Below are 13,590 nucleotides of genomic sequence, written 5' to 3'. Positions count from 1 at the left end.
TTTCTTTTCCTTTCTTTGTCCCCCTTTTCCTTTCTTTGTCCCCCTTTTCCTTTCTTTGTCCCCTTTCCTTTCCCTGTGATGAGGAGCTGCTGTAAGGTGTGGCAGGCACATGAAGAGCTTCAAGATAAGCCCTGTGCTGCAAATCTTATTTAAAACTCAGTGAGTGTGCCACAGAAATCACTCTGAAATTCTGCACCCTGAGCATGAGACTTGTTTCCTCTCTTTAAAACCTGGGAGAGAAGAAGTGACTTAGGAGTTGCAGATGAGTCTCAGACTGATTTATATATATTTATCATGCTGAGTCTTGGTTCCTATGAAACAGACTTTCCACATAGATTCCTTGACTCATTCTAAGCTGTAGCAAAATGTCTGGAAGCTGCCTGGAAATTCTGAGTGTGCTGCCTTGCTCTAATTTTCCCTGTTGTGTTTTTGGCAGTGGTTATGCTGTGGCCAGCAGCAGTGATGACAGAATGAATGAGCCACCCACTTCTCTTGGGCTTGTTCCTCACCAGGTAAATCATTGGTGATAAAACCTTTTGTTGAAGAGGTGGGAACTGATCATCACAGATGTTGTCTCCTTAAAAAAAGGCTGATTCTACTTCCCAGAGGATTAACTCTCCATGTTTGTTTAAAAATAAATATCAGTAATATTAACCCATCACACAGCCCAGGCAGGGTGTTCCTGGCACTGTTTGTGTGCTCATGGACACAAAATTCCTGCTACTACTGAGCAGGAGTTTGTTTGGAGCAGGAATCTGGAGCAGAAATCGTGTGAATAAAGCAATTTCTGACCTTTCTGTTCTCCATCAGAGCTGCCAATATGAGCATCTTGAAATTCACATTTTGAATCTCTTCAGAGTTTGAAAATAGCTCAAATCAGCCAACTCCCAATTATTATGTGAGTTGACTGATTTTAATTATTATTGATTGATGTTATCACGAAATATTCACATTGCTTTGGTACCGTACAGCACTTTTTTCTTCAACTCAACCCAAACTCCACTTTCAAACGTGTTAACAGTTTTTCAAAAATTCAGTTTCAACATTTCAAAATTGGGGTATTATTATTAGTATTGCAGAGTTACTGAAGTTCTGTGCCCGGTGACATCTCTTCATTGTAATAAACAGAATAAAAAAGGATGATCAATACTCCAAAGAGTTCACAACTGAAGTGATCAAACCCTGCTGCAAAGTGTTGTCAGAGCTCCCTCTGTTAGCAGAAAGAGTGGTCTGGAATTTTAAAATTGCCTATCAATAATATCATATTAACATCATAACTGAGGAATGCACAGCAGTTAAATGTTCAGACTCTAGGTTATGGAGATGGAGAAAAAATGTGTTTAAGCTGTCACACCATAGCTTTTGATTTTTCATGGAACTTTGCAGTCAGAAAAGGCAACTGCAGATGGTGCTGTGCCTCTATTTCTGGTGAAGTGATGCTGCATTTATTGTGCCATTATTTGTACAGAAAAGAGCAGTAATATGTGCTCGGTACAAATTCACTACAAGTTTTACTGGGAATGACTGTTAGAACATGGTGGATGTTCTTTTTATGGAATGTACCTGTCCAGTTTGTGTTGAATTTTGGAAATGTTTAAAATAGTAATGTGATTTTGTTTTTTTTCCATCCTCTAGATCCGAGGATTTTTATCCAGATTTGATAATGTTCTTCCAGTCAGCCTGGCATTTGATAAGTGCACAGCCTGTTCAGCCAAGGTAAGGCTGAATTTCTGCTTTCTATTATTTTTATATTTCTAGATCAATTTTGGGGAACTTTTTGACATTTTCTCTGACTTGGAATCTGTTCTCACTTCAGCTAAAAGTTCTTTTTCCATCATAGCCTTTTTTTTAGCTGTTTTCCAAGTTTCTTTGGCATCACCTCTTAGCATCCTGCTCTTTTTATCTCCACATAAATGCTGAAGAATCCAAGCTGAGACTGACCAAGACATTGCTGAAAAAATCACAAAAATACTTATCACAAAAATACTGTCATTATCTTTCAGCTTTGTAGGAAGGAATGAGGTTGGTATTATTTAAGAAATGCTTTCTGATGTCTGAAATTGAATAAATATCTCCCTTTAGCCTTCTGCAGCTTAATGTCTTTCCAAATAGGCAAAGCTGTTGAAATTTCAAGTTTCTGATACAAACCAGACAAATAACGAACAATTGAGGGGAAAAAATTGCTTCTTACCATTTCTTTGTTGAGCAGATTGTTCATTTTGCTGCTGGTGCTGCCAGTCCTGAGTCACCTCCGAGTTCCCAGCTGTTTCTTGGCTCTCTGGGGCAGCTCTTGCATTGTTTCCCTCTCCTGTGGCTTTCCAGATTTCCCTCTGGCGAGTTTTTTCTGGCTGTGGAGTGCAACTTCCAGAAGTTTTCCCTGGGATCTCTCAGCAGGGAGATTCGGAGGGTTTTTGCCTCATGGTTGGAAGTGCCATGAGTTTATTTCACCCTCCTCTACCTTGAGGAAGTGCTTGCAGAAAATTCTTTCTGTTCCTTTCACTGCCCTCATTCTCCTTCCAAAGAACCATCAAACAATAATGGGGCACTGGCAGTTTCTGGAGAAATTGCACAATAATTCTTCTCCAGGGATCCTTTTTTTCCCCTCTGGGCTATCTGGGTGCATTTGACAAGTTTTGAAGGACTCTCAGTGTGCATTTTCTCTTCCAAAGATGAAGCACTAAAGTTGGGTGTTTCTAAAAATAGCAGCAGTTGGATCTACCCTGTTGAAGAGCTGAAAGCTCAGCAGTAGCTGAAACCTTGATGGTGGAGAATTTGAACTGTTAAATGCAGCTTTTTTCTTTCTCTTTTCCTCTTATTTTCTCCTTATCTCCAATTCAGGAAACACTGCCATGTAAAAACAATAAAAATGTACATCCACACAGATAAATTCAATGCAGGGATCAATTTTTCCTGAGCAAATCATTTCCTCTTGGAGGTCATTTTAAGAGAGCCTCGTTTTACATAAACAGACTTGATGATTTAATAAAAAGTGCCTTGGATTTTAGCAGCTGTGCTATTCCCAGAGAGATCACTTTTCATGTGGTTTGGGGATTGAATTTCTTGTGTGCTGAAAAGGTTGCTCCATTGGCTCACGGATTTCCTTACAGTAGAAACACAGCCTTTGTTTACTTTGCTAACTTTATTTATTAGCATAAGAATATGTCACCCTGCATTATGTGGAAATCTGATGCTGATGCTTTGAAATGACAAATCCAATTATGATTTAATTGTAGTCTCTATGTTGGTTTGTTGTGCGAGGGTTTGTTTTTTAATAAGGTAATTTAGGATTTCATCCTGCTCCATGTCAGAATGACTGGAGGTTCAGACTTTCAGCACAGATAGAATTGAATTTGCTGGCATTGTGTTCATGGTGTTTTTCTTTTGTCAGCATTCTCCTCCTTGAGCTCCTGTCACTCTGTAACTCTTAAAGCACAAAATGAATGAATTAGGAATTCTAGAATAATCCCAGTACATCCTGAAACCATGCAGGAGAACTCAGGAGAAGCTGCTGCTGATCTGCATGTTTGGAGATTTGAGTCCTTTTCATTTGGACTCAGTCATTCCTTCATTTCTCTGCTTTAGAAGCTGCAGGGGCCAGACATGCAAGCAGCCAACTTTTCCGTACCAGAACTGTCCTGCCCAGGCCACGTGCCAGAGAAGCTTCCTGCAGGCAATTGTTCAGGAATTTTGGGATGCTCACAGCAGGAAACCGATCTATTTTTATTCTGGGCCAACTTTTCCTTGTATGATTCCCCCTCTGTCTTATTCTGGTCCTGCAGGAGCTGTGCTGGAATGTCAAATATCCCTGTCAGAGCTCAGGGCACTGGGAGAGCACTGAGAGCTCTTCTGGAGCCAAACTTGTTCTGGCACCAGCATGGGAGACTCCAGAGCTCTTTAGGATGGATATTTGTCAGGCAATATTTGGATGGATATTTGTCAGGCAATATTTAGGATGGATATTTTTCAGGCAACATTTGGATGGATGTTTGTTAGGCAATATTTAGGATGGTATTGTCAGACAATGTTTGGATGGATATTTGTCGGACAATATTTAGGATGGATATTTGTCAGGCAATATTTGGATGGATATTTGTTAGGCAATATTTAGGATGGATATTGTCAGACAATGTTTGGATGGATATTTGTCGGACAATATTTGGATGGATATTTGTCAAGCAATATTTAGGATGGATATTTTTCAGATAATCTTTAGGATGGATATTTGTCAGGCAATATCTGGATGGATATTTGTCAGGCAATATTTAGGATGGATATTTGTCAGGCAATATTAGGATGGATATTTGTCAGGCAATATTAGGATGGATATTTGTCAGGCAATATTAGGATGGATATTTGTCAGGCAATATTAGGATGGATATTTGTCAGGCAATATTAGGATGGATATTTGTCAGGCAATATTAGGATGGATATTTGTCAGGCAATATTAGGATGGATATTTGTCAGGCAATATTTAGGATGGATATTTGTCAGGCAATATTTAGGATGGATATTTGTCAGGCAACATTTGGGTGGATATTTTTCAGGCAACATTTGGATGGATATTTGTCAGGCAATATTTGGGTGGATATTGTCAGGCAATATTTAGGATGGATATTTGTCAGACAATACTTTTTTCTAACCCAGACATGGGGCAACTGTGAGGCATTTTCAGTCTAATTTGAAGGTTGAGACAATATAGATGTTATAATTCACACTATCACAACTACAAGCAGACTATTTCTTAATTACAAAGCACTACAAGCATTTCTTGGCCTATCAGCTTTTTACCACACCATACTATAGATATCTTAAAATTAATAATCTAAAACTACCCATCAGTTTTACTAAAATGCATCTTTCATAATTCTATTTCTCTAAAGTATCTAATCTTATTTACAAAGCCATCCTTTGAAACTTTTTTCTAACTCCATTCCCTTCTCACAATATCTGTCCTATTCTATAACATTTCTAAATCAGCATTTCTTATCTCAAAGTTTACATACAAATATATTGTGTAAACCTTCTATCAAGCCCTGAAAACTCTCTACAAATCCATTTCCCACAGATATTTATTTGTAACAACTGCTTTACTTACAGGAGAGAGCATTTAGCTTATTACTGACTGGGCTAATTAACCTGTTTACCCTGTTGGGAGCAAAATGAGGCTGTTTGTTCATTATGTGGTGGTGAGAAGTGTTGCAATTCCTTGGCAAACAGATCTGATCCTTGCAGAAAACTGGTTAATGTCTTAAATCATGAATGTTAAAATATGTATTTTAAAATTTTAAAAAATTATTTAAAAGTATTTTAATGCAAAACTGCCAGTGTTTCTATTTTAATGAGGGCAATGAACATTTCCTTTTATTGCTCCCCTTTATTTCTTGTGCATCATGGAATGAACAAGGAGACCCCACAGAGTTTAATGTCACAACTGATAATTGCCACCAAGCAACCTGGATATAAAGATGGAGAAACCCTCTGTTTTTACCCATTGCTCACATTTCTTCCAGAGCTAAAATCCAGCACCCATGTGCTGGAAATCTGACTTGTTCTCCTTAGAGATTTCTCTTTCCCCTACTACAGTCCTGCTCATGTGGAGCTACCCCCACTGTGAAATGCATCAAAATCAGCACAAGGTTCTCTGCTGATTTTCCAGTTCTTTCCCAACTTTCTCCTCCATTTGCTGGGAGCTGGAGCTGCTGAAGAGGTTTTTTACCCCTTTTCACCCTCTGAGTTCCTGTTGGATGTTTCTCAGTTTCTCTGCATATCACCAAGGGGCAGACACTGGGATCAGGGATGGCATTGCTGGCATTATGTTACAATTTCTGCTTTCAGGCAGGATATTCCCCTGCCCATGCAGATGTTTTCCCTTTTTTCCATCTCAGGAATACATGAGACCCTTTTGCTGTGACATTTACTGAGCACTGGGGTTGTGTAAGTTATTTATGAGTGTTTCAGTTTGGAAATCTGTCATCATGGAGCCTCAACAATGCTCTCATTGTTCTCCTCTGCTCACTGCTGCACCTGCATTTTTATTTGAAATTGTTCTGATCACTTATGACAGCAACCTGCAAGATTCCCTCACTCACTGATGCTTTTCAGTTGAGATAATTTTGATTTTGATTCCAGGCCCTTCAGATTTACCCTGACTGCGCTAAGACATCCCTCTTTGCTTTCTCCCATAGCAATGGATGATCTGTCCCTGAAACTCCTTCAAATCCTTTTTATATTATACATTTTTATGTTATACATTTTTATATTATGCATTTTTTATATTATACATTTTTTATATTCTACATTTCTCAAGTCAAGTATTGTGTGGATGTAAAAGTCATGGAGGGAAAAAGCCTTAGTGGTTCCTGTGCTAAAAAAAAGAAAAAATCACTTGCAGAGCTTACAGAATTGATGAAGGAAATGGGGAGAAATGTTTGTCCTTCAGGAATGAACATTTCAAAAATGTAAGAGAATGTTTTAAAGGAGTTGTGTCTGTAGCTGTGCTGTGAAGTCAGTGAAACAGAGTCCAAATGTAACTTTCCTTATTTCCTAAATTTACATGTGTGAGCATTTGAAAAGTCTCTGTGCAAATTAATATTGGATAGATTTCATTGAGTCTTTAATGAATTGTTAACACACCTGGGCATATTTTCAGCATCCCGAGTTCCATGTAGAACTTCTCTTAGAAATTAATAAAAATTAATTTTCCTGTTGTTACATTTAAATTTCAGAATAGTAGGGTTTAAAGGAAAGAGGAAACCTGCTGTTAAGACTACGGAATAATTTCTGACAGGTTGTATTTCTGTTGCATTTAAATGAAATTTTATGGGTCTTCTTTGGGATTTTTCCCAGTATTTCTTCTTCCAATTCAATGAAATTCTAACTACAATTAGGACAAAGTAAAGGACTATCCATGAGGAAAAAGGCAGCATCATTGCAGTTTTCTAAAAGTGACATATTCAATATCTACTTGTGCCTAGAATATAATTTTTAATTATTTATATTAGAGATAATCTGTGCTGTCCTATCATCTCTCTGTGAAGCTGTTGCACAATTCCTTTTCTGTCAGTTAAAACAAAACTCAACTAAAATACTTTGGCTTGAATAACTGCAAAAACCAACTTGGAGAACACTGAAAACTGGATTAAAACTCAGGAATATTCAGTGTGTGGTGCTGGGGTGGTGATGATGATGATGGTGTTCACCCCACCATCAATTCCAGCCCTCATTCTCTAGGGTTCCACCTGGAACTCAAAAGATCAGTTGTTTCTTTTGCTGGATAGGAGTAATTTGTAGTTGTTTTTTATTACTTCCATAGAATTTTTGCATTTTTGCAGCCTAGTGCTTTCTATTCCCTTGTTTATTGGGAAGTTATTCAGTTATTATTAGTTATTCAATTATTATTCCCAAGTTATTCACTTATTCCAAGGATTCAGTGCATATTCATGGAGACACAATATTTTTAATTATGTAAGTTGTTTCTCATTTTAATTATCTTTTCTATTTTAATTATTGTACTTGTTTTTCAGATGTTTTTCTGCATTCTCATTGCAGTCTTTGACAGGTGTCTGTCTACCTTGCTGTCTGTTTTCTTCAATTTAACTGTCAGCTTTGCTTTAGGGGAAAGCTGATCTTTGTTTGCAAGTATTTTTGAACAGTTTAAGCTAAGTTTGATTTTTTTTTTCAATTTTTTCTACAGTGTTGATATATCTGTCCTTGCAGAATTCTTTGTTTTGTTTGAAATTGGAAGAGTGGAGGGAATTCAATTTTAAGACATGGTAAAATAGCAGAAATCAATGAAATCTGGTAAATATGCTTTTGAAGAAAATGCTGCTGCTCCTCCAGTGCTGTTTTCACAGGTATTGCAGCACATCCAGATTCCAAACCCCTCTGCTCTGAAGTAATCCATAAAATGTGGATTTTCAGCTGGAGCTGTGCCTTTGGGGAGCCCTGGAGGTTGTGCCAGGGCTGGGTGCTCAGGGTGGGACAGCTCTGCCTCCTTCAGGTGCAATAAATGACATTTTCTGGGCAGCCCCACTCATTTCTGCAGAGCTGGGCCTCTCCTGCCACACTTTGTGCAGGCAGCCAAAGCATCACTCAGCATCAGGCAGATGCTTTGCTGGGAGAAGAATCATTTCTTTTCATTTCTTTACATGTTGGGAAGTTCCCTTGCTTCTCTCCCAGCCTTAGGGGCTCTCTGCAGGCAGCGGGTGCTGCTCCTTCAAAAATTGGGGTGCCTGTCCCTGTACATGTCTGACCCAAAATCCAGCCCCAAATTGTCCTGCTCTGGGATGGATCAGGGATTTCAGCAGAGGGTGAGTGATGCCAGAAGGAGCTGGAGCCAACATGCTGGGGCTGCTGATGAGCTCAGCAGCTGAAAGGCTGCACAGGAAGCAGAGTGGGATAAATGAAGTTGTAAATATCCAAGTTGTAAACATCCATCCTGTGGAAAACGTGGAGAGAGCAGGGAGGGGACTGAAGGATGTACCCACGTGCTCAGGGAGGTCAGGAGCAGGATCTGGTGGTGCTGGCTACCAAAAACCCCTTTTGTGCCTCTTGCTCACTCTCTAAAATAGAGATGTTGATTTTTCTCTTGGTCCTTTTGTTTCCTTTCATCTCTCTGCATTCCTGTTTTCAGGCAGGGAATGCTTTCAGCTTGTGTGCTGTGAAACCTCCGTAGTCTGGAATCTGGGGATGCTGCTGCATTTGAAATAAGTTGTGAGAAATAATTAAGAAAGGAAAGAGCAGCTTTCTTAAATCAAAAATCTTAAATCTTAAAATCTTAATCTTAAGATTTAAAATCTTAAATCAAAATCCTACAGTTTTATCTGCCAGATATTCTTATCAGAGAAAATGGTTACTTGATGAGTTATTCATATCAGAAAATGAAGCACATCAAGATTATTCCAGAAAACAATGCATGCATCTCCCAAGAACTAAATGTTGACAAGTCCATGCTTAAATTGGCATTTCTTAAATTTCTGAGAACTCTACTTTCCTCCTTCTCATGATTCAGAAGAAACTGAAAAATCCCAAGCTAAAAAACCCTGTTAACACCTTTGAGAGCTGATTCTTCAGTGAGTTAATTCTCCATTGTCTGCCCCTTGCAGTTCAAAATCAGGGTAGGAAATAGCAACAAGCAAAGCCCATTTGTATCACTCCTCTCCTACTCTGAATTAAAACAACAATCTCCTCCTTAAATGATTTTTCAGCACGTTGTACTTGGATTAGTTAAGCTTTTATACTGATTTGCTTTCATTTTTAATACAGATGATGGGGAGGAAAGGAGAGAACTGTGTGTGTGCAGAGGGTGATTTCATGGTTTGGACCTGAGCCCAAAATTTTGCCATTTTTGTCTCATGGTTTCTGAATTTCCAGTGTTTCCAGCATGGCCTTGTTCAGTGCACACCTGGAACACAGCTTTCTGCAGACCTTTCTTTTTCAGATTTAATCATTTGTGAATGCACAAGTTTTAGGTAATTCCATTTGAGGTAATTTTTGGAGTATTCTCTTTTTTCTCATGTAAAATTCTCAGACTTTCCTGTTCCAAACCCATGAACTGAAAGGCCCTGAAAAGTCATTCCATGATCCTCACAAAAGTGCAATTTTATTGCTTTCTTTTTCATAGCTGTATTACAGCATCACCTTGTTAGACTTTCCTTGACGACATTTTAGGATCAGATGGCAATAAAATAAAAATTGAGAACTTTGTGAAAAGGCAAGAGTCTGGGAATGAGGACTTTTTTAAGGAAGCCAGAATTATGGGTTGTGTGATAAAATTTTGAATATTAACTCAGTGGCTCAGCTTGTTCTCTTCCCATTCAGGAGGATTCTTCACAGCATAAAACTTTCATTAAATTGCTGTTTTAACAGCAGATACCTTGAATTTTGAAGAATGAAGCTGGCAAGACTTTTTCACATCTGTCTTATTTTCCAAATGTCTTTTCAGCAGGTGAACAGTCATTTTCTATCCTTGCTGCATGGCCTGTGATAAGCAGGGAGTTAACAGTGTGTAAAAATATATCCAGGCCTGTCCAATTTCTAAAGAGAGCCTTGAATATTGAGATTTTTTGTGACTCTGAAATGTTTAGTGAGGTACCTGCCCCCTTTGAGGGAGGGAAGTGTTTAAATCCAGGAATTTGTTTTGGGGTAAATTACCCAGAAATCTGATTTAGTGTAAATAATCCAGGAACTTGTTTTTGGGGGTAAATTACCCAGAAATCTGATTTAGTGTAAATAATCCAGGAACTTGTTCTGGGCGTAAACTACCCAGAAATTTTACTTAGTGTGAATAATCCAGGAACTTGTTTTGGGGGTAAATTACCCAAAAATCTGGCTTATTGTAAAAAATTCAGGTACTTGTTTTGGGGGTAAATTTCTGGGTAATTTATCCCCAAAATTTCTGGGTAATTTATCCCCAAAATCAGATTTCTGGGTAATTTTACTTAGTGTAAATAATCCAGGAACTTGTTTTGGGGGTAAACTACCCAGAAATCTTATTTAGTATAAGTAATCCAGGAATTTGTTTTTGGGGGTAAATTACCCAGAAATCTGATTTAGTGTAAATAATCCAGGAATTTGTTTTTGGGGGTAAACTACCCAGAAATTTTACTTAGTGTGAATAATCCAGGAACTTGTTTTGGGGCTAAATTACCAAGAAATTTTTAATGTAAATAATCCAAGAATTTGTTTTGGGGGTAAATTACCCAAAAACCTGGTTTATTGTAAAAAATTCAGGTACTTGTTTTGGGGGTAAATTACCCAGAAATCTTATTTAGTATGAGTAATCCAGGAATTTGTTTTTGGGGGTAAACTACCCAGAAATTTTACTTAGTGTGAATAATCCAGGAACTTGTTTTAGGGGTAAACTACCCAGAAATCAGACTTAGTGTAAATACTCCAGGAACTTGTTTTGGGGGTAAATTACCCAGAAATCTTATTTAGTATGAGTAATCCAGGAATTTGTTTTGGGGGGTAAATTACCCAGAAATCTTTAGTGTAAATAATCCAGCTGGTAGCATTCATTCCTTGTTCTATTTTTCCTGGAAAGTAAACAGCACTGGTTCAAGCTCTGCAGATGCAACCTACTTTGAAAAGGGGAGGAAAAAAAAAAAGCCAAACCAAATGTAAACACTGGTAAAAAAAGTTTGAAATTGATGTGACAGAAATAAAATAAGAGCCAGTTTTGCATCAGTAGCCAGTTTCTTTGGGTTTGGAGCTTGGTTTTTGTGTTTTTGCTTAAGCAGATATTAACTTTTCTGCTGTAAAGCAATCCTGGAGCCAGATTCTCTCTCTGAATGTCTCTGTACCCAGCAATTGAGAGGACTTTGTGCAGAATGCTGTTAAAAAGAATATAACACCAAGGCTGCACATCTGTTTCTCATTGCAAAGCAAGTCCTTTTACTCCAAGCCTGTATTTTTTTTCCTTCTGCCATGAGATTTGGGGGTTTTTTAACTTCAGTAAACAGGCCAGAATGAAAAGGTTGCTCATTAAATGAGTTACTGGGTATCATTTACTCAGAAAGCTTTGGCAGCCTATGCATTTGGTCCTGATGGGATGGTGTGCATCCACATATCTTGATTTGTTCTCTTAAAATGTGTAAAAAAACAACAGTTCTGGTGCCATTGTGTAAAAAACAAAAACATTTCTGGAGCTCTGGCTCTGTGAAGGGGAGGCTGAAATCAAGGCTGTGGCATCAACCTGAGAGATTTCATGTCAGGAGAGGTGGTGTGCAAATGTGGGTTCTCCTGGCAGTGTATGTAGCAGCCAGGAAATCCAGAAGGAATTGGTGTTTTCCAGCTCTCCTAAGCTCTGAAAAGTGACCTGCAGGTGAAGAAAATATAAGAGTTCCTTAATAAATCCTTTCCTGCTCCAGCTTGCCAGACTGGGTGCAAGAATTATGAATTTCTGGTTCTTTGTTATGCTTTTGTTTTTTTCCTGCCTGGAAAATGAGTTGCTGCATAGTGACACATCACTGAAGGACTGGGTTTATTCCTGGAAGAGTTCAGGTGGGATTCTGTACATCTGTGGGCAGACAGTGACTGGGTTGAGGTCAAGAACAATACAAATTGTAACAACAATCAAATTGTAGCATCTCTCAAGTGTTCTGCTCCTGTAGAGCTGTTCCTTGGGAGGATTTCAGTGGGACCAAGCATGGTGGGGAATTGTTCAGAAGTGCAAAAGCAAATTCATGCCAGCCTTGGGCCTTTGGGCTCTGCTGGACATGATTAAATAGGAGAAAATTCCCTTTCCATGCAACAACAAATTGGGCACTTATTAAATCTGGAAACATTTTTTAGAATTATTTTGTGTCTATTTGTTGTTCAGACTGGTTTTATTCCTGTGTGGTCTCCTGGCATAGGAATCTGAGATTATTTTGCCTCATTCTTTTTCCTTCCTGAGGGCTGGTCAGTGGCTGCTGAACAAATCTGTGCCCTGTCCCATTTATCAGAGAAAAGCTGCTCCTGAATTTGGGGAGGAAAGGTTAGATATGCGCAGTGGAGTTCCTCCCTTTTGTGCCACTGGAAAGTTTCCATCATCTCAGTTGGGAAATAAAGTCCCTGAGGGTGACAAAATGTTCTCCCAGTTGTGGTGGTGTTCACAGGGGTCTCAGGATGAGGCAAGAGATGAGAATCTTGACTCCATGTTTCAGAAGGCTGATTTATTATTTTATGATATATATTATATTAAAATGATATAGTAAAGCTATACTAAAAGAATAGAAGAAAGGATTTCATCAGAAGGCTTGAAAGGAATGGAATGATAATAAAATCTTGTGACTGACCAGAGAGCCTGAGACAGCTGGACTGTGATTGGCCATTAATTAGAAACAACCACATGAGACCAATCACAGATGCACCTGTTGCATTCCACAGCAGCAGATAACCATTGTTCACATTTTCTTCCTGAGGCCTCTCAGCTTCTCAGGAGGAAAATCCTGGCAATGGGATTTTTCAGAAAATATCGTGGCTACACCCAGTCACTGCCTGTATCAAAAGGATTTCATTATAGTGGATCTCTTCTTCAGTGGTGCCTGCTCAGGCAGCACGTGTGCTGCTGCAGGTGGATTTTGGATCCCTGAGATGACATTTGTTGGCTCATGTGCCTGGAATTCTGGATTTTAAACTATTTAACAAATACTAACATTCAGCAGCCTGTCCTCTTTGTAAAAAACAATCATTAGAATCAGCAAGTGCACTTTTTAATACGACTTTTCAGGCTTCTGTGGTTGCTGCTAGGGGAAAAAATGTTCTTTATTCTTCTGCTTTGGGTTTTAAAGATCCTGTGTATGGTCAGATTTGTTACCCAAACCTGAATTTGCCATTGTGGCTCCATGGAAGGTCTCTGCCACACAGGGGGAAGAGAAATGTTTAAATCTTTCCTTAGCAATAGATTTGGTCATGTTAATGTGTACCAGTACAAAAAAATATAAAAATAATGTACCTGCAACTCCTGGATCTGCAACCTTAGAAATATTTTGTTAATTTTATTAATATATGTAATAATTTCAATATATCTTATTTTATTTTTACATATTCATTTATATTTATATAGTTTCTAATATTTATAAATACATAAAATAATAAAATAGATAA

The 13,590-nt window shown here is 38.3% G+C and overlaps 1 protein-coding gene across 1 annotated transcript in view; it reads left to right on the top strand.

The window, feature by feature from the left end:
- The window catches only part of ATG7 (autophagy related 7), a 95,755-nt gene that overhangs the window by 19,443 nt on the left and 62,722 nt on the right, over positions 1–13,590 (top strand). Inside the window, exons 19-20 of the mRNA XM_031064906.1 lie at positions 437–512; positions 1,636–1,716. Coding sequence (XP_030920766.1) covers positions 437–512; positions 1,636–1,716 — 157 coding nt within the window. The remainder of the gene's footprint in view (positions 1–436; positions 513–1,635; positions 1,717–13,590) is intronic.

Source organism: Geospiza fortis, unplaced genomic scaffold (genome assembly GCF_000277835.1).
Source record: "Geospiza fortis unplaced genomic scaffold, GeoFor_1.0 scaffold291, whole genome shotgun sequence".
Lineage (NCBI taxonomy): Eukaryota > Metazoa > Chordata > Aves > Passeriformes > Thraupidae > Geospiza > Geospiza fortis.
The sequence above is the reverse complement of the archived record's forward strand: the minus strand, read 5'-3'. Positions and strand labels throughout refer to the sequence as shown.